The sequence below is a fragment of the Lutra lutra genome, chromosome 4 (genome assembly GCF_902655055.1).
Source record: "Lutra lutra chromosome 4, mLutLut1.2, whole genome shotgun sequence".
Taxonomy (NCBI): domain Eukaryota; kingdom Metazoa; phylum Chordata; class Mammalia; order Carnivora; family Mustelidae; genus Lutra; species Lutra lutra.
This window is the reverse complement of record NC_062281.1, coordinates 56,219,197-56,241,660: the sequence shown is the minus strand read 5'-3', so window position 1 is coordinate 56,241,660 and position 22,464 is coordinate 56,219,197. Positions and strand designations below refer to the sequence as shown.

Here is a 22,464-nt window from a genome sequence, read left to right as displayed (position 1 = left end):
TTATTTTATTTAAAATTAATTAGTTAACATATAGTGTGTTATTAGTTTCAGTGGTAGAGTTCAGTGATTTATCAGTTGTCAGTTGCCTTTTTAAACCAGAAACACCCCTTAGGTTTTCAAAGAAACAGTGACTTAATATGGCTTATCTCCAAAGGATCCTAGTCATGTGTTCATTTGACAGATATTGAAGGTTGTCTAGTTGCCAAGTGCTTAAGAAATTTCCGCTTCTGGCGCAATAGTGCCAAATGTGCATGGGATGTGTGTGTGTGTGTGTGTGTGTGTGGTTGTGTGTGTGCGTGTGTGAGAGAGAGAGAGAAAGAGAGAGAGAAGCGTTTTTATCAAGATTTATTTTCCTTATAAGGGCACATACTAAATTTTGAAGGTTGTAATATTTGACTTTAAAATTTGTGTTTAGCTAGCAGTTTTTAGTAGTAGTGCATCTAAAATTTTATACTGATTATTGGTTATAAAATATGATTTGATTTTTGAATATTATGTTTAAAACCAGCTTTTCACATAAAGTCCTAAGGAGTCTAACTATGGTATTGGGCTAAATCTCATGTACAGTCATCACTTTCTAGTTGAAGCATAGGGCAAGAACTAAATGGGCATGAGTCTTAATTCCTTTTCTGTTGTTAGTTCGGGTATACCTTTGGGCAAATTCAGTTTTTTATATTGGAGCAGGTGACCAATAAGATACTTTAATACTCAGTAACAGCAAAATTTGGCTCAGGTAAGAGATAGTAAAATAAAATTGACAATGCTGTCTTTCTAGAAAGTAGAGGAAAAAAATAGCCTATCTTTCCTCAACCCATGTTCTATTCATTTAACATGATCTGGTGAGAACAGTGAAGCCAGAATTCTTTCCCTTCATGTTCAGGAAATCTGTAAGGCAGCTCTTGTAAAACTTGCAGACTTATTTGTAATCTTATGAATTATTATCAGTAGGAAATATGACTGAATTATATATATGAAACATAAAACCATACCCAGGAACATGTAAAAATTTGGACCTTTAAAGCTGCATTGCTAAGTGAGCATCGTTGGGTGTTTGTAAGTTTTTCTATTAATATTTGTTTGGCATTTAAAATCTTAACATTGAAGAAATTTTTTCCATTTGACCTTTTTTTTCTTTTTTCCTGTGGACTGGGCAAAGCTGCTCGTAGTTTATTTTAGCAGTGGAATATCTGAGTCAAACTTTCAGTACACCAGTTTTGAGATGGAGCATATTTTGGGAAACCTCTCTCTGAGGTGATATATTTTAATCTGTCCTTTCTCAATTTCGGTAATTCAGTAGCTAATAAAGAAAATTGCTCATTTAAGGGTATGTGAGCTTTGAAATGCTAGTTTACAACCTATATTCAAAAAGTAATGTTGACAAAATATTTTATTTTCATTATTTTAGTATAAGCCGCCTGCACTTAAAAAGTCAAATTCTCCTGGAACTGTACCATCAGGATCTTCACGGTTACCACAACCAAGTGGCACTAGCAAAACTGTTGTAGGTAATGAGCTCCATAAATAACTTGGTTTTTCTATTGTTATTATTGTTGGTTTTTGTTTGTTTGTTTGTTTGTAGAGACAGAAATGAAGATAGTGTTCTGCTTGGGATTATTAAAATCACTTTATAATTAGGAAGAGATGTGGAGGATATATAATTCTTTCTGGGTAAAAATAAAGTAACTTTCAAAAACTTTCTACTTAGGCTACTTTATAGGCCTTTTTTCCCACCTTAAATGTCTATTCTTGATGTTGTTACTGATATATCACCTATTCAGAGTGTCGACCAAGTTCTTTTCTTGATTCTTTGACCACAGTATTTCCCCCTCATTTCTATATATACTGCTCTGAACTTGACAGTTGTCCTAATAGACACATGATTAATGACTTGAAGGAGATATTGACTGACTGAAGTATAACTTTATTTATATGTAAATTGTAATAAAGAAATATGAAAATTAGAAATGAAGGATGCTATATATTCTCTGGAAATTTAATTTTTAATAAACCTTTTCTTAGTTGATAACTTGTTTGGATTTATTGCTGCAAAAATTTATTGCCCCTAAAGCATTGTTTTCCTTGTCAGGTGCTCTGTTTTATGTGACTTTTCCTTTTCAGAATGTCATTAAAACCAATAACCTTTTTTATTATAAGGTGTGCCTTCAGGTAAAGTGTCTTCAGTTAGCAGCTCTTTGGGGAACAAACTTCAGACCTTATCTCCTTCCCATAAAGGGATAGCAGCCCCTCATGTAGGGTAAGTCTATTTGAATTTAATTGATTAGTGATACACACACACATACACATACACACACATATATACACTCCATACGCAAATGATACTAAGGTTTTATTTTATTTAGGTAATTGACTTTTATTAACCTGGATTTTCTTTCTAAAGTTCATTTCCCTTTTAACATATTGCTGGTCAGGGGCGCATATACTACTGTTGAAGTTCTAAATTAGGATAACCATTTTGGAAAAAAATCTGGTGGCATGTATCCAGAGCCCAAAAAACATTCGTACTTCTTGAATAATTTTACTTCTGGAAATCTAGTCTAAGGAAATCATTTGAAATACAGAAGATTTTTGTGTAACCATTACTTATGAAACATTATGTATCAGGCACTGTGTTAGACATTTTTTCATATATTTTTATTAAAACCACCCTACCACCATCGGATGAGGGTCAGAGAAGCAAAAACAATTTGCTCAAAACCACACAGCTATTAAGAGTTAGAAGCAGGATACAAATTGGAGTCTCTTTGGCTCAAAACATTGGTTTTTTTCGTATGGTTTGATTACAATGTTAAAAAAATAAAATAAAACCACCTAAATTTCTACCTTTGTTTGAATAGCAAATTATAACAATCTAGGGGCACCTGGGTGGCTCAGTGGGTTAAGCCGCTGCCTTTGGCTCAGGTCATGATCTCAGAGTCCTGGGATCGAGCCCCCATCGGGCTCTCTGCTCAGCAGGGAGCTTCTTCCTCCTCTCTCTGCCTGCCTCTCTGCCTGCTTGTGATCTCTCTGTCAAATAAATAAATAAAATCTTTAAAAAAAAATTATAACAATCTATACAGGGATATTATACAACTATAAAACATATAATTCTACTATAACAGGATAAGAATGTAGGATACAAACTCCGATGTATACTGAGATAGAAACTATAAAAATGTGTGTAGACAAAAAAGACAAATATGCTGAAATATTAACAGTGGATGATTATTTTCCACTTATTTAATACTTTTAATATACTTTTTATCTTTCTACAGTTTTATATACGTGACTTTTAAGAAAGTAGCATTATTAAGCTTTCCACAATTATTTTAATGTGGGAAAAATGGTTGGTAACACTAGAGATTTTAAAAATCCTCTTATCTCAGGGGCGCCTGGGTGGCTCAGTGGGTTAAGCCGCTGCCTTCGGCTCAGGTCATGATCTCAGGGTCCTGGGATCGAGTCCCACATCGGACTCTCTGCTCAGCAAGAAGCCTGCTTCCCTCTCTCTCTCTCTCTGCCTTCCTCTTCGTCTACTTGTGATATCTCTCTGTCAAATAAATAAATAAAAAAAAAAATCTTTAAAAAAAAAAAAATCCTCTTATCTCAGTAGAAACTCCCTTTCTCTTCCATTTTGGTAAATCAGAAAATTTAAGGGTTACCATGTGATCTTTAGAATGAAGGCTTAGTATATGCTTTACAGATACTGTTAAAGTTGGTTTAGGAAATACAACGCTCATTATTTTCAGATATGGGTTATCACTTTTTTTTTTAGTGTAGGAAATATGTATAGGGTTATTTATCAAGTGAGAGCAACTGTCTTTTGTTTTCTAATTTGGACTACACAGAAAGTACAAAATCTAAAAGGAGTTTAATATAATTATTGTAGAAAAAGAAAAAAATCAACTAACAAGATCCAATTAGTTTAAATGTTTTTTTCTTTTTGTTGTGCTTCCAAAAAGAAAACATAGGCTATCCTTAAGGAAGAGACAGGTTATCAGTAGAACAGGTGGCTGAAAAGTAAAATGTTCTCATCTTTCGGTGGTAAAAAAAAAAAAAAAAAAAAAAAAATGATTTTATTTTTTAGTTTCTCTATTGAGTTGACCCATCATTTTTAGTTAAGGTGTAGATGGCAATACATATTTTAACTTTTACAAATCCTTTTTACCGGGGCGCCTGGGTGGCTCAGTGGGTTAAGCCACTGCCTTCGGCTCAGGTCATGATCTCAGGGTCCTGGGATCGAGTCCCGCATCGGGCTCTCTGCTCGGCAGGGAGCCTGCTTCCCTCTCTCTCTCTCTCTCTGCCTGCCTCTCTGTCTACTTGTGATCTCTCTCTGTCAAATAAATAAATAAAATCTTTAAAAAAAAAAAAAATCCTTTTTACCATATCACAGAATTGCCTTCCATGTTGTGTTATAGTTTGATTTATGAATTATGAATTAAAAGCTGATATTTTTTAGTGCCTTGCCCCTCATACTGGTAATTTTGTCAGATGGCCATATTAAGTTGTACTCACACTCTCCCTTGTATTCTTAATAGGGCTTGTTAAGCTGGCTGGTGTAATGAAAAGTGGCACTAACTTTGGATTAGAAAACTAGGCTTTGAGATCCTACTTTGCCAAAGAATACCCATATGACTTTTTGCATATTTCCTTTGTCTCACTCACAACATTCTGTGACTTTGGTTAGATGTTGGCAACTGATCTAACACAATTTGACCAATATTATATAATCCCTAGGAGAAAATTTGTCTTTACTAAAAAGCAAAGACTTTGAACACAGTAATTTTATAAATTATGCACTGCTTACAATGCCATAAAGATTTAAAATTTCTTGTGGTCTCACATCATATTAAACTGTCAAACATAGGGGCGCCTGGGTGGCTCAGTGGGTTAAGCCGCTGCCTTCGGCTCAGGTCATGATCCCAGGTCCTGGGTTCGAGCCCCGCATCGGGCTCTCTGCTCAGCGGGGAGCCTGCTTCCTCCTCTCTCTCTGCCTGCCTCTCTGCCTGCTTGTGATCTCTCTCTGTCAAATAAATAAATAAAATCTTTAAAAAAAAAAAAAAAAAAACTGTCAAACATAACTGTGTAGATCCCAATTGTACATTTTATATATAGTCCTTATGTGTTAGAAGAATGTTTCTATAAACACCAAGGTGTTTCCTTGGTGTTTGCTTGTGGCCGATATATTACCATATTATCTGGAACATTACTATATTACTATATTAAATAGAACCTTTCGTGGCTATCCTTTTAGTGGCAGAGTTCATTTTTTTCTTTTCTTTTTAAGAATTATTGAGTGTATTGACTTGTTATTTATTATGTTGTTTTTTTCCTTTGCTAGATTGTAAGCTCTGTGGTAGCAACGCTCTGTGTGTCTGCCTTGCTTACAGATGTAACTATAAAATGTAGTATAGTGTCTGGCATATAGACACACAATAAATTTTTGGTGAATAAATGAAACAAATAATGAATTAACAAATCCCTCATTTGTCAACCTGTTGGCACATCATAGAACCATGGTCCTGGTACTGGTGGGATAATTGAGAGTTCTATGGCAATCATTATTTCTATGGCTACAGATCCATCAGGACTGAGTAAAGGTGGAATTAAGACATCTGGTTAGCTGTAGAAAGAAATGAAGATCCTTCTGAGATTAGTGAAATAGACCCATTTCAGTAACTCAGGATTGTTTAAAGCCTTGTGTATATAATCTTTATTGTGGCCAGCTTTACTCATGCATACCGGTGATCTGTAATATTTAGCATATATTGGAATCACACTGCAGAAAAATTTATCTTGCAAAAATTCTTGTTTGTTAGTTAACTTCTAGATAACCTGTGGGTCAACCAGTTTTATCACATTTTTTTAAAAGCAAAAAATTCCCTCAATGGAAAAATGTTCTCTTATTGTAAAAGATGACTATCTTTAATCCTAGGGAATTTTAGAAGTATGGTAAAACACAAAGGTTTTAAATAAACATTACCATATTTGAATTGTGTCAGCGAATTTATACAGTCATGCCTTGAGATTTGTGTTTTGTTAGTGGTCAATTACCAACCAAAATGGACATTTTAGCTGATAATTTTCAGTAGTTAAAATATCAAAGATTTACTCTGTTCAGTTGCTATGAAAAACAAAAAAACAGGTTTTTGTTGTCTTTCCCCAAACAGACATGAAAAACTAGAGCAACAGAACGCATTCAAGAAGCATTTCTTAATAAATTGAATTTGATTTCTCATACGTTAATTATATTGACAGCAGTAAGAAACAAATATCTGGTTTTTAAGTACATTTTTGTATAAGTAGAAACAGGCTTTTCTCATAAGCCAGTCTTTTGGTTTAGTGTGAATTGAATTTGTGTGGAACATTGTTTAGATTTTTATGAACTTCTCTATAATTTATTATTGATCTAAATGCCTAAAACAACCTAGAATTATAGTGTGGCTTCTTACATGGATACCAGTGATTGAGGTTATTGGTTTTGCCATATGTATAAGATTTGATAAGTTTAGGATCAAAAGTAGAAGTGTGACACATTTCAAAACTTTAAATGCTCCAGAACATCATAACTATGTGTGTCTGTGAAGATACAAAATGCAAAATGGTAGATTTTTTTCCAATATTATTTCAGAAGTCATCTTTTTATTATATCAGGGTTGTCATAGTCTTGTAAGACTGAGTGGCTTGCATGCTCCTGAGTAATTCACTCTTATGGTATCAACAATAAACAAGGACCTTCCCAAGGTCAATGTTTATTTCAATGTAAAACCTATTCCAGTAGGTTGATTTCATTGCCAAGTATTTCTTAAAATGTGAATTCATTCTCAGCTATAAATATTTTGAAAGCTTGCTAAAGTATTATTCCTTTTTAGATACACTATTATATTGGGGCAGTTATACTCAACTGCATATAGTTATTTTATATTAAAAAGTCTTGGTCAAAATTATAGTTTATCATCTATAGAATAGATTAGTTTGACAGTAATATATATTTGTCTGGGATTACAAGATAATATTATTATCTATCAAAGTTCTTTAATATATGGAAAACCTTTATTTTTTTTTTTAAGATGTTATTTATTTATTTGACAGAGATCACAAGTAGGCAGAGAGGCAGGCAGAGAGAGAGGGGGAAGCAGGCTCCCTGAGCAGAGAGCTGATGCAGGGCTCGATCCCAGGACTCTGGGATCATGACCTCAGCCGAAGGCAGAGGCTTTAACCCACTGAGCCACCCAGGCGCCCCTATGGAAAACCTTTAAAAATCACTGATATCCTTTCAAAATCTTAAAATACTGGCATCCTCTCATATATGGAAATTTTATATTTTAGAGCAGTTGATCTTTTTGAACTATGACCTGAGAGCCAAAACCTGCCCAACAACTGGTTTATTGGAATATGGCCACACCCAATTATTTATGTATTGTCTGTGGCTGCTTCATGCTACAATGGCACAGATGAGTATTTGTGACAGAGATAGCATAGCCGTTAAAGCTTAAAATATTTACTGTCTGGCCCTTCACAAAAAAAGTTCGCATTCTCTATTTTAGAATAAGTAAATTACCATAGAAATTGGACATTTATAATTTGAAGTTATGGATTTTAAGGATTATTTAACAGTAGAAATATATATATATATATATATATTTAAGTCATGTGAAGTATCTGGAAACTTTGTAGGTTAGTGGTCCATGGAACCAAAGGATTTTTTTTTTAGAGATTTTATTTCTTCATTTGACAGATGAAGATCACAAGCAGGCAGAGAGGCAGGCAGAGAGAGAGGGGAAAGCAGGCTCCCTGTTTAGCAGAGAGCCCGATGTGGGGCTCAATCCCAGGACCTGAGATCATGACCTGAGCTGAAGGGAGAGGCCTAACCCACTGAGCCACCCAGCTGCCCCATCTAAGGATTTTTAAACTTTTATTTATCCAACGCATTTCTGTGCTTGCATTGAAAGAATCGCAAGAAGTTAAAAATATACTTTGATGTTGACTCTAACCAAATCTAGGTACCAATTTAAGGACATATCTTTGAATTTCATATGGGATTGAAATCATATTATGTATATCGAATTGCTTAGTCTGCACCAGATGTGTGCTATGTGGGTGTGTTTAGTTGACTTCACAATACCCTCTTATGTTTTCCTTAGCAGTGGCAAAACTGCATCTACTGCTGAATGGATTTATTTATTTCAGCCTAATTTCTTTCAGCCCTTGCGTATATAATCAACATTACCAAATTGAAACTTTTAAAAGAAAAATAGTATAGAAACACGCTAAAAACATTAATATTGATAGTTCCATTGTGGATTACTGCCACGTTGAAATTATGTTCCTCAAACTTTGTGAATAATTTAAAAATACATAATAAAGTAGGTTTTTTGTTGTCTTTCCCCAAATTTATTAATTCTCAAAGTAACTCTAGATGTATAAATTCAGTGTTAACATCAGTAAAGGTAATTTTTTTTCATAGCTTGAAACACCCAGTGTCCCTGAGGTCTGAACATAACATGAAATAGACACAGGCTTCCTGGTTCTTATACTCATTTTATTTCTTTCCTTAAGTCAGTTATTGATGATTTGCAAGACCAAGAAAGGCAAAGAAACTTCAACCAAGGATCAATCTGTTGAATTGAAGCCTTCGAACACCTTTTTAAAACACCTTTTTAAAAGTTTACTACTTTTGCAAAGATTTTAATTTCTTCCCAAATATCCCTTTGTCTTGTTGCTGCTTTGATTTAACTTTAGTCCTATTGGAGATTGAGGAACCAAAATGAAGGGATTTGATAGAAAAGGAGATATGAGCAAGGAAGTGTTCATGCTCACTAAAATAAATATGAAGATGGTACTGAGAGATGGTTTGTCATATCTTAAGATGAGGGTTAGTTTAGGGAAAGATTTAAATACTTTCATGAACTAATAACTTTTAAATTTATATAATTACCCCAATGCAGATTATTATTGCATGGCAAAAAAATATATACATGTAATCAAGATTTTATATATAAAAATATATTCAAATATATAAAATTTATATATAGATTTATACAAAAATTATGTGTAGCTTATAAAAATAAATACACTATATAAATTTTTACATATTAAAATTCAATCTTTTTTTTTTTTTAAAGATTTTATTTATTTATTTGACAGACAGAGATCACAAGTAGGCAGAGAGGCAGGCAGAGAGAGAGAGGGAAGCAGGCTCCCTGCTGAGCAGAGAGCCCGATGCGGGACTCGATCCCAGGACCCTGAGATCATGACCTGAGCCGAAGGCAGCGGCTTAACCCACTGAGCCACCCAGGTGCCCCTACATATTAAAATTCAATCTTGATTTTATTTTTGAGACTTAGGAATTTTGTTTTTGTTTGGTTATACCTTGATAACAACATAGAATAACAGTAACAAATTATAGAAGAACGTAAGTGATTTGAACTTAAGAATAGCATTTACTGACATTTAGTCTATGTAACATTTGAATTGTGTGTGTGTATATGTATATATAAATCACATATACATATACATAGGTAGATAGATCATCTGAGTTGAATTTATAACACAGCAAATGGACAAGAAAACAAATCATCTTTGGAACCTGCCATTCAAGTAGGTTTTCAAAATCTGAAAATACTGCTTAATTCTCTCATATATAGAAATATATGCATTAGATAATTACTTTTAGATTTTTATTAGATTTTACTCATCTCCCTTCTCAAATTGAACTTTGTTGTGTCATTTGTAAGATTTGAGTGTTTCTATCCTATTAGAGAAATGTTTTTAAAATGTAGTTTATAATTTTCTGAATTTTAAAATTTCTAAATCTTAATTTCAGTCACCTCTGAGAAAGAAAATAAGATTTTTAATCCTTATTCCAAACCACATATATCTTTTGTAAGATAACCGCTGTTTGGAAAAATTAATGTTTTGATAATTGTTAAGCAATTCAAAGAAAAATCTGATTTTTACTAAATTTTTACTGACTTACTAAATAGGTAAAATTTTTAGTAATCTTGTATAAATAAAAGCCCATCAAATTTTAATCTTAAATATTTTAGAAATTATGTAAAATATATACATTTAATGAAGCTATTTTTAATGTTACATTAGTTTTAGGTGTACATCCTAGCAATTCATCTTTTCAATATGTTATTGCTATGCTCACTACAGGTATAGCTACCAGCCGTCACTAGACAACACTAGATTAACAGTGACTATATTCCTGACACTCTGTGCCTTTTATTCCCATTACTTATTCATTCCTTAACTGGGAGCATGTATGTCCCACTTCCCTTCACTCATTTTCCCTTCTACCTACCTCTGTCCCCTCTGGCAACCATCAGTTCATTCTCTGTAATTATGGTTTGAATCTGCTCTTTGTTTATTCATTTGTTTTTAAGATTCCACATATGAATAAAATAATATGGTATTTGTCCTTCTAATCTGACTTATTTCATTTAGCATAATTCCCTCTAGGTCATCTGTGTTGTCCCAAATGGCGCAATCATCTTGTTTTATGGCTGTGTAATATTCCTGTGTGTGCGTGCGTGCATGCGTGCGTGTGTCTATACACCGCATCCTAATGAAGGCATTTTTTAAAGAGTTTAAAATGTTTTGAATAATGTGATGTTAACACCTAATGCAAGCACCACCATCTGCAAAGTACTAATAACAACTTTTATAATAAAATACCTGCTATGTATAGGATACTGAAAGAATATAAATATTAATAAAGTGTGTCCCTCTGTAGAGCCCTTTATAATCTAGAACAATGAACAGCTTCTTTTAGACACTAAATGCCATAAGAATAAGCATCAGGTCTGCTTCATTTACCACAGTGTCCCCAGAATGTAGCATAGTGCCTGATACATAGTAGGTGCTCTTGATTTGTAGGATTAATGAATAAGTGAAAGAGTGCTTTGGAGCAAACAAGCATCCCTTAAAAAGAGTATCCTTTTTAAGTTAACGAGCAGTAATGTGTTATTCAGTAGTCGTTTAAGATAGTTCGCCTACCTTCCTAATTTAATTTTCACTGCTCCCTACAATGAGTGAATATTGGTTGGTAATATTACATAGGATTCAGTTATTTGGTTGATGTAAAACAATGACATCTCTACAAACCCGCAGTTTTTCCCATTTCCCTCCAGGTGGAGCTCCTTTATACTTTTGGTTTAAAAAAAAAATAGAAAACTTCAGATGGCAGGTCCACTTAACATTTCTACATGTGATTTTTCAGATGGCCAACCCTGTGTTTTCATACATCATGCTTTATATTCTCTGTACAAATTTCATAGTCATTCTTCGTTAGAAAATCAGATAGAGTTAAAGATATAAATATCATTCATTTATTTGATTGCTTTATACTTGGAATTTTAAAATGCAAGAAAAATAATAAAATAATAAGAAAAAGGAGAAAAGTACTATGAAATCAGGGAAGGAGAAAAATTAGATTATTTGTGAACTCAAGAAGGAATATCAGCTCAGTCTTACTTATCAGGATAGTAACTTCTAGTTCACTTTTAGGTTCACAAATTTTATTTGAAACAATTCTTGTCCTTCTTAAGTTTCTTTATTGCTTCCAATGCCCTGCTATGTATAAATGTGGCATTTGTTTGGGTGTTCATCACAACTGGCAGAGTGGCGAGGAGCGGCAGAATTGTCATATCTAATAGCGGACATTGTATGATATCCAAGGATTCTTTTTGACAGTCCTTAGCCTGGCAGTCCAATAATTAAGAGCTTGGGGGGTAGATGTCTGATGAACCAGAATAATGTTTAAAAAAAATTTTTTTTAATATAAAGAAACAAACAGCAGTCTCCTTATGGGTACACCTTTATATATTTTAATAGTAAGATGGACAAGTTAGGCCCTCCACTTCGAACTGGAAGACATGTGCAAAGGTTGTATGACAGTGATACAAAATCAGACAGTGCCATCAAAAGACATGAGTTATTACCCATTTACAAGTAAGTATTTGTAACTCAGTTTGGTTAACCTTTTTCAGATATTTCCTTAAAGCCTTTGTATAATTGAATACTATAAACTTATACATTCCTATATTTTAAAATATTTTAATCATTTTTAAGCCAAGAAGTGCTAAATAATCTTAAAGGATTTAAAACACTATGTGTCAGATGAACATTTCTGTTGTTCTAAATAAAGCTGTTTTTAGCATACATTTATTTCTGTTAAATTTGAACTTTTAGGGGGTTGAAATAGCAGTCACCTTCAATGATAGTTATCTTTATGAAGCTTTCTTTTAGGAGTATATATATATATATTTTAAAGATTTATTTATTTAAGAGAGAGCACAGGGCACAGGGCAAGAGGGGCAAAGGAAGAGGAAAAAAGACTCCCAATTAGACCCCATCCTTGCACGAAGCCTGACACAGGTCTTAATTCCATGACCCCAAGATCACCACCTACGCTGGAATCAGGAGTCAAATGCTTAACTGACTCTGCCACACAGGCACCCCTTAGGAGTAATATGTTCAAAAAGAAGAGTACAGGAGATATTATGCCATACATAGTATGTAATATTGCTGTATTATTTTTTAGTTAGGATGATTATTATAAAGGGCAGAAAACAAAGAGATTTTAGAGAATATTCAGTCCAGGGATTTTTAGTCTTTTGGTTAAATTGCTACAAATTCCACATAAAATTGGGGAAAAGATATGACACTCTCCTCTGTACTGGCACAGAAAGCTGAAAACGGGTGAGTGGTAAGGGCAGTCACCTTGGAACTCTTCCATAGATGTCTTCAGGGTTTTCTAGATTGGGCTCCAATACCAACTCTGGCTCTCTCATTTTAAAATGATGAAATTTGAATCAGATAAATTACTTATTAAAGTTGAAAAATATATTATTAAACAGAGTTCACTTAGTTAACTTTTATTTTTATTTTTAAAAAGATTTTATTTATTTATTTGACAGAGATCACAAGTAGGCAGAGAGGCAGGCAGAGAGAGGGGGAAGCAAGCTCCCTGCTGAGCAGAGAGCCCGATGCGGGGCTCAGTCATAGGGCTCTGGGATCATGACCCCAGCCAAAGGCAGAGGCTTTAACCCACTGAGCCACCCCGGCGCCCCTCTTAGTTAACTTTTAAACCAACTCCTACTACAGCATTGTCTTACCACATATGAAAAGAAGGATTAATTTAATTAAATAGAAAATAAAGATGGGAGAAACCTTTAAAATATTAGCAGCACCCATGTGTTATTTGTAAGTAGTTCATGATAAATCATATGAGGAAGAATTTGTGCCCTGAGCCATTTTTCTTAGTACTGTTGTTGTTCTCTAGTCTCTTTGAAACGTATTTCAAAGAAACACTGATTAGCAATAAGGTAGAGTAAGTATAATTCCAAAACTAAACCTTCTTTTGTTATTTTTTGACCTAGAACAAGCAGACTGCAGGTACAGAGTAAGGGTAGCATTTTTCAAACTCTGAACAGGAACAAAAAAGTGTTGACCATGTGAGATTATGGCAACATGTTTTAAGCACTAGTCAAGACTGTTCTTCCCAATCTCTTAAGAATGGTTCCCTATACTCAGATTCCACCTCTTAGAAACAGTTACTAAAAGTACATGATAGGTAGTTAAGAATGGTGGTTACTGATGATAATCTTATTTTCTCTAATTTTTCTTTTCTTTTTTTCCTCTCTAGTTTTTATTTTCTAATTTTTTGAATAACTTCATTGATATGGTGAGGTTATGTGTCTATATCCATAGGTGTGTTTGTATTATCTGTGTATCTCATGTACATATTAAATGAAGGTGATAGGATTTCTAACAAGGCTTTGTTCTAGAGCCAAGAAATTAAAAATGTGTCCTTTCTAGTTCTCTTACAACTCTCACTGGAGGAATTGCTATCGTTTGGCAATGATTTTCATAGAGATTGAATTCCTGAAAAGGTACTATAGCGTTTCAACTTCCTAGAGGGCTATTTAAGAGTAGAGTATACATCATGGTTAGACTGTCAGCGGGCATTTGAAGAGGGCCAGGGTAACCCAATCATGCACCAAGGTGATTCTAGTCAAAGTTTAGAAAAAATCAGAAGTAACTATTCAAAGCAGCCTCTCTTTGAACAACAGACAGCATTCCATATTGAATATAATAAGATTTGTAATATGACCCACCTAAATTCAGGTTCAAATACTGTGGCCTTGTAGTAGCTTTGCAGCTTACTTAATTTCTCTAATATGATTTTCTTCAACTTTAAAATGGGAATAATATCTTCTGAAATTTCTATGAAGATGAAACCAAGTAAATTATTCATAGTACCTGGCATCATATTTGGCATTCAAAAAATAGATGTAGTTATTACCTGTGTATATTTTGGAGGTAGCTATGTAGAATTTTCAGACTCTTCAGCTTTGCTTTATAAAGGGGAAAAATTTCAACCATAGTTTAAGAACTTACAATCTAAAGGAGTTTTTAAAAGTATTCTGTTTGTTGCTATAACACAATATTGCATATCTCTGAAATGAAAAGATTTGACTAAATCTCTAAAGAGGAACTAGCTCTTTATTTACCATATGACCTCAAGTTCAGCAACATACTGGATGTCACGTTGGTTGTTACTTAACCACTCTTTGCCTCAGTTGCCTCATTTCTAAAATGGAGTTATTAATACTACTTAATCCATTGGATTATTATGAGGATAAAGTAACTTTATATATGAAAGCAATTAGAAATCTATACCAAATGTAGTAATAAGCAACATTTTGTAAATGTTAACTAGGAACAGTATCAATATCGATAATAGTATCATCATCATCATCAACTATTCTGAATGTTTATGTAAATTGCAGTTGGTATCCGCAATTTCTTCTAAGGTAAGTGATGATAGTCATACTTTATAAATGGGGGAACTTGGATACAGGTTGGCCACTACCTCCATATTAGCAATTGGGATTTGAATCCAGATTCATCTGAATCTCAAATCCTATACTTTTACCATTGTACCATCATTCAACCCTCTGAGCTTTCTTTGATTCCTGAAATTTCATAAAGGGAATTAAGTGATAATATCCAACCAGAAATCCTCTACTGGTAGCAGATAGCCCAGGCTGTATACTTGGTGAGATTAAGTCTTAAAAGGGAAAATTATATTAACGCATTTATTTTAGTTGCTATTTCCAAAAACAGGCTTTCATAAATTGAAAATTATTAAAATGGTTAGCCGATGGTTTTTTCTTGGATTTAACCATATCTCATAATATATGACATTATTTAACAGTTATTCATAGGCATTTAACAAGATACCTCTCTATTTTGAAGGAATTACAGATTTAAATTTTTAAAAACCTGAAGCCTTTCAGGATTATTGACTTAAAATTTCATGTAAAACATACATGTGTGTGTGTGTGTGTGTATATATATATACACACACACACGTATATATATATGGTTTTTTAAAAATTAATTTTATTTACAATCAAGTTAATGTTAGTAAATGCAAAATGCTTTGGTTTATCCTTTGTTTTAACTACTGTTGTTTTCAGATTTAAAATAATTCAGCTTTACTCTTTTGAGTTCACCTTTCTACAGCTTCAAAATTAATCATGTATATAAGCAATATAAGAAATAAATGCTTGCTATTCAATACCTTTTCATTATGCCATCTCTTTCTCTCTTCTAGAACTAACATCAAACCTCGAAATTCCACACCACCAAGTTTGGCAAGAAATCCTTCCTCAGGTGTGGTTACAAACAAAAGAAAAACATATACTGAGAGCTACATAGCCAGGTATGTTTAGCTCTGAAAGTCTATTAATTAAAATAAAAATGAATATATGTAGTCTTCTAAGGACCAAATACAAAATATGTATGAGGCTTTTAATAGAAAATCTGATTTTTCCTTTGCTATATAATTTATTTTCACTTTAAGCTGTACACTAAATAGTTTGGGCATAAATGATTTTTTTCATAAATGATATTTTTCTAGACCTTGTAATTATTATTGTCAATGCTTGAGGACAGTTTGTTCAGTTTCACTGCATTCATTTGTGTTTTATATCTTAATTTTAAGTGTAACATGATTATTTTTACCTCTGCAAATTGAGTAATAGACCCTTTAAATTTTAATTATTATATTAATAAATATAATAATATTTATTAATATTATAATTATATTATATAATTTATATATAAATATATTATATTATATAATAATACAATATATAATTATAATATAATATAATAAATATATAATATAATAAGTTTTAATTATTATATTAATATAATAATTATAACTATAAATAATTATTATTTAAGTATTATAATTTTCAGCAGTATTTAAATTTATTTAAATTACCTGCTGAGCTTGTGATTATCCACGTACTTCCCTTTCTTATCTGTCACAGTATTTGTACAACTTTGACATTCACTCTGTTTAAGTATAGATCATTCCAGTTATATCTATATATCTATATCTCCTTATTACAGAAAGTTTTAAGGCAGTATACAGAGATCCATGACCTACAGTGAGATAAAATATTATACAAAATTGAAAATATGAAAAGGAAAAATGAGAATTAAGAGATAAAGGAAAAAGAAGGAATGAAGTTAGTCCCCAAAATATGTGTCATAAGATGCTCTATACACGCTAGGCTTCGGCCATAAATTGGATCCAAATTTGTAGTGGCCAGAGTACAGGAGTAGTTAGTTACATGATTCATGTTGTATTAAAAAAAAAAAAAATCATTTCTCTGTGAGAGCACACCTAGTTCTGAGATCTCAAAAATCTGCCTATGAATTCTCATGGAGTCACTGGATAATTTATTACTATTTTTAAAATTTTATTTTATTTACTTTCAAGTAATTAACACATAGTATTTTATTAGTTTCAGAGGTAGAGTTCATTGATTCATCAGTCTTATATAACACCCAGTACTCATTACATCCCATGCCCTCCTTAATGTCCCATCACCCAGTTAATTCATCTCCCTACCCATCTTCCCTCCAGCAACCCTCAGTTTTTTTTCCTATGTTCAAGAGTTCTCTTATTGTTTGTCTCCCTTTCTGATTTCGTCTTGTTTTATTTTCCCCTCTATAATCCTTTGTTTTGTTTCTTAAATTCCACATATGAGTTCTTAAATTCCACATGAGTGAGATTATATAGTTGACTTTCTCTGATTGACATATTTCCCTTAGCAGTTCCATCCACATCATTGCAAGTGGCAAGATTTCATTTTTTGATAGCTGAGTATTATTCTAATTTGTAACACACACACACACACACACACACACACACACCACATCTTCTTTACCCATTCATTTGTGGACTTCTGGTCTCTTTCCATAGTTTGGCTCTTATGGACATTGCTGCTATAAACATTGGGGTGTAGGTGCCTCTTCGGATCACTAGCTTTGTGTCTTTGGGGTAAATCCCTGGTAGTGCAATTGCTGGGTCCTAGGGGAGCTTCTCTATTTTCAACTTTTTGAGGAACCTCCATAATGTTTTCCAGAGTGGCTGTACCAGCTTTCATTCCCACCAGCAGTGTGAGAGGGTTTCCCTTTCTCCTCATCCTTGCCAACATCTGTTGTTTCCTGACTTGTTAATTTTAGCCATCCTGACCAGTGTGAGGTGATATATCATTGTGTTTTTGGTTTGTATTTCTCTGATACTGAGTGATGTTAAGCATTTTTTCATGAGTCTATTGGCCATCTGTATGTCTTCTTTGGTGAAATGTCTGTTTGTGTCTTCTGCCCATTTCTTGGTTGGATTATTTGTTTTTTGGGTGTTGAGTTTGGTAAGTTCTTCATAGATTTTGTATACTAGACCATTATTCTGATAAGACATTTGCAAATATCTTCTCCCATTCTGTTGGCTATCTTTTGGTTTTGTTGACTGTTTCTTTTGTGCAGAAGCTTTCTATCTTGAAGTCCCAGTAGTTCATTTTGCCTTTGTTTTCCTTGCCTTTGGAGATGTAAGAAGTTGCTGCAGCTGAGGTCAAAGAGGTCACTGCCTGTGTTGTCCTCTAGGATTTTAATGGATTCCTGTCTCACATTTAGGTCTTTCATCCATTTTTGAATCTGCTTTTGTGTATGGTATAAGGAAATGGTCCAGTTTAATTCTCCTGCATGTGGGTGTCCAATTTTCCTAACAACATTTGTTGAAAAGACTGTCCTTTTTCCATTGGATATTTTTTTCCTGCTTTGTCCAAGATTGGTTGACCATAGAGTTGAGGGTCCATATCCTGGGTTCTCTATTCTGTTCCATTGACCTATGTGTCTGTTTTTGTGCCAGTACCATACTGTCTTGATGATTACAGCTTTGTAATATAGCTTGAAGTCCGGAATTATGATGCCACCTACTTTGGTTTTCTTTTTCAACATTCCTCTGGCTATTTGGGGTCTTTTCTGGTTCCATACAAATTTGGGGATTATTTGTTCCAGCTCTATGAAAAAAGTTGATGGTATTTTGGTAGGGGTTGTACTGAATGTATAAATTTCTCTAGGTAGCTTAAACATCTTAATAATATTTGTTTTTCCAACCCATGAGCATGTAATGTTTTTCCATTTCTTTGTGTCTTTCTCAGTTTCTTTCATGGTTAGGTTTATTCCTAGGGATCTTATGGTTTTTGGTGCAGTTGTAAGTGGGATCAATTCCTTAATTTCTCCTCCTTCTGTCTTATTGTTGGTGTATAGAAATGCAGCTGATTTCTGTCCATTGATTTTATATCTTGCTACTTTGTTGAATTCTGTATGAGTTCTAGAAATTTTGGGGTGGAGTCTTTAGGGTTTTCCACATGGAGTATCATGGCATTGTGAAGAGTCAGAGTTTGAAGAGTCACTGGATAATATAACAGATAACTTTTTTTCTTTGGTTTTATTGAGAAGTAATTATCATACATCAATGTATAAGTTTAAGTCATACAGCATGATGATTTGATTTACATATATTATGGAATGATTACCATAGTAAGTTTGGGTAACACCCATCTTTTCATACACATACAATAAAAAGAAGGAAAAAAGCAAAAAAAAAAATTCTCCATTGAGAACTTTAAGAATTTACTCTCTTAGCAACGTCCCTATCACACAGCAGCATTAGCGATAGTCATTATGTTGTATATTACATCCCTTGTACCTGGTTTATCTCCTAACTGGAAGTTTATACCTTTTGACCACCTTCCTCCAATTCACCTTCCCCATTCAATGGATAATTTCTTAATTAAAATCTCTACTTATAAGTGTGACAATGCATTTCATAAGATGTTTTTTTAAGATGCCCTCAATATGGGCCTATAACATGATATCCTATGATTCACCAAAATTTGTTGTGATATATATGTGTTATATGTAACTATATATGTTGTCTGCTTTTGTTATAAGTATAAAGCATATACAGCTATCCATTATTCGGATTTAATCCAGGGATAGATTTTTAAATATTCAGGGTTTTAGCTGTCAGTCTTGGTTGTTGCCCTTCAGAAAGAAGCACCTGTGGAACTTTCTAAAAATGAACATGTCCACGTCCTTCCCAGAGAGGTTTTGATTTCTTTGGTTTGGATTTTTAAAATTTTAAGAGTGCTGATTATGCATAACAAGGGATGAGAACCATAAAGGAATAGGTGAAATGCTACCTTTGCAGATAGATTCTTTCATAAATACTGTTTGTTTCACCTAAGGTTTTGATACATTTTAAATATTAAAGAAGTGAACTTAATGTTTCTTGGGGTCCTGAAGCTGGCTTGCTATGTTGTTGTATATCTGGAGCCTTGTGTTTTGAATCCATGCTGAATGTAGGATTAACATTCTCTCATAAAATGGGAAACTTAATAAATACATGTGCTTAAATAAAAAATTCATCTTATCTTTCTAAAGAGTTAGACAAATGAAGTGACAACAGGCAGGGGCAAAAATCCCATTAAAAATGAGTTTGAATTCTAACCCCACCCCCCTCTCCCAACCCCCTCCCCCCATCAACCCTCAGTTTGTTTTGTGAGATTAAGAGTCACTTATGGTTTGTCTCCCTCCCAATCCCATCTTGGGGGAGGGTATGTGCTATGGTGAGTGCTGTGAAGTGTGTAAACCTGGCGAATCGCAGACCTGTACCCCTGGGGATAAAAATATATGTTTATAAAGCTGTAAAAAAAAAAAAAAGAAACGAAAAAAGAAAGGATGAATACCCAAGTTTTGTAGCAACATGGACCGGACTGGAAGAGATTATGCTGAGTGAAATAAGTCAAGCAGAGAGAGTCAATTATCATATGGTTTCACTTATTTGTGGTGCATAACAAATAGCATGGAGGACAAGGGGAGATGGAGAGGAGAAGGGAGTTGAGGGAAATTGGAAGGGGAGGTGAACCATGAGAGACTATGGACTCTGAAAAACGATCTGAGAATTTTGAAGGGGTGGGGGGTGGGAGGTTGGGGGCACCAGGTGGTGGGTATTGTAGAGGGCACGGATTGCATGGAGCACTGGGTGTGGTGCAAAAATAATGAATACTGTTATGCTGAAAAAAAAATTAATAAAGTGCAAAATGTCATTTAAAAAAAAATGAGTTTGAATTCTTTTTTGTTTTCTTTTATTTCTTTCTTTTTAAATGGTTAATATGTGATAGTAAGCCCTGAACCTTGTTCACTTGACTTACTACACTACCCAGATAGAATAATTATAACCACAACAGATGAAGAAATTTCACAGATTTCTTTTTCTGGAAGTGTGTTAGGCTACATTTTCTGGATGGTCCTTCCACCAAAAACACCTAGAAATGCTACACAAAATGGGGCAAATATCCTTCTAAATGTGTAGCTTAGCTCTCAGAAAAGTAAGGGAAACTTCCGCAGGTAAGTAAATAAAGGAAACCAGAGGTCAGCTTGGTAAATTAACTCTGACATTGCACTTACTGTGAGATTTTGGCTGATCTTCCCTACTTAAATTCTTGTTTAGTGTCATTTTGGGAGAGAGGACGGTGATTTCTTAGACTTGCACAAAGTGGAGATTTAGAAACTCAGCTTTCCCTTCCCATCTCCTCATGCCCCTTCCTCTAAACAGGGCTCTTAAAATGTCCATTAAGAGGTTGTCTTAGGCTCGGCTAGAGGTAATCACATGGTAATATATGACATTAGGATTATTTATAGGAAATAGGAAGTGACAGTAGGCAGTGTCTGGTGTTACTCTTTCCTGGGAGCCCTTGCCCCAGTCCTGGAGCTGGTTTTCTTTGGCCATCCAAGTGACAGCTTAGGTATGAGAGAACAAGATCTTAACAGATGTGTGTAGGATCAGTTTAGTTAGAAATTCTGTGTCCCCAAAGGGAACCAGTTTCTCTTGTAACAGCCCTGTAGACATAGCTTTCAGGTTGTCTTGAGGGATGTCTAATTTCTGTGGATTGCATGTAAATACTGTTACCTAGAAACACAGCTGGCATTCCACCTTTTGAAAGGTTTTCATTAAAGAAAGCTAGGAAGTTATCCCCATGTTAGATATGTCCAAAGAAACAGAAAAAGAGTTCTTTTTATGTTGTACTATATATTAAAATAGAAATGATTATAACTGATATTCTTGTGACATTTCTGCTTTTTAAAGAAAATGCTTCTTAAATGTCACCATTGAACATGAAGACAGATATAGGATTCTATAATCTACATTTTATCAGTGACATTCCTTTCTGTTCCTGATTTTCTAAGTGTTTTTTTTAAATAAAAAATAGGTGGTGAATGTTATTGAATATCATATATATATGTATATATATATGTAAAATCAGTATTTTTAAATCCCTGATTCTGTTTATGTGATAAATTATATTAATAGACTTCCTAATGTTAAATCAGTATTATTTTCTGGAATAAATCTGAAGTGTCTTGAATTGCATATGTTTGTAGATTGTGCTTGCTAAAATTCTTGGAGATTTACATGTATTTCCAAGTTAATAGTTGTTGATTATAATTTTATATTCTCTTAGTCAGAATATAAAGATTTTACTGACCTTCGAAAAGAAATTGCGGAATGTTGTTTTTCAACCCCCCTCTGCTGGAAAAGCTTAGTAGAAAACTTACCATGATTTTTTCTTAATATTTTATTTATTTAATAAAGTGTGAGAGAGAGAGAAGGCATGAGTGGGGGAGAGGGGCAGAAGGTGAGGGAGAAGCAGACTCCCTGCTGAACAGGGCTGTATTCCAGGGTCCTGGGATCATGACCTGAGCTGAAGGCAGACATTTAACAGACTGAACCACTCAGGTGCCCCTAGAACTTACCATATAAAATTATTATGAGTCCACAGTGTGTGTGTGTGTGTGTGTGTGTGTGCGAGCGTGCGTGTGTGCACACACGCCTGCACATGCTCACTGATGAGGAGGTATGTTAATTACTGATTAACTGATGAGTAGTATGTTAATTACTGATTCAGTCAATTTAATGATTCTATTTAGTATTATAGTTGGTTTGAAATCAGTTTTCATAAGATATTTTTCTACGAAATTTTTCACTTCATCTAAGTTTCAAATTACTAGCATAGAATTGTTCTTATAATT

General features: G+C 33.8%; 1 protein-coding gene across 2 annotated transcripts in view; it reads left to right on the top strand.

The window, feature by feature from the left end:
- The window catches only part of ZC2HC1A (zinc finger C2HC-type containing 1A), a 55,928-nt gene that overhangs the window by 30,656 nt on the left and 2,808 nt on the right, over positions 1-22,464 (top strand). The window contains exons 6-9 of one of the 2 annotated variants that reach the window (XM_047724608.1): positions 1,406-1,505; positions 2,155-2,254; positions 11,836-11,952; positions 15,626-15,733. In XM_047724608.1, coding sequence (XP_047580564.1) covers positions 1,406-1,505; positions 2,155-2,254; positions 11,836-11,952; positions 15,626-15,733 — 425 coding nt within the window. The remainder of the gene's footprint in view (positions 1-1,405; positions 1,506-2,154; positions 2,255-11,835; positions 11,953-15,625; positions 15,734-22,464) is intronic. The other variant, XM_047724609.1, reaches the window with a different exon arrangement.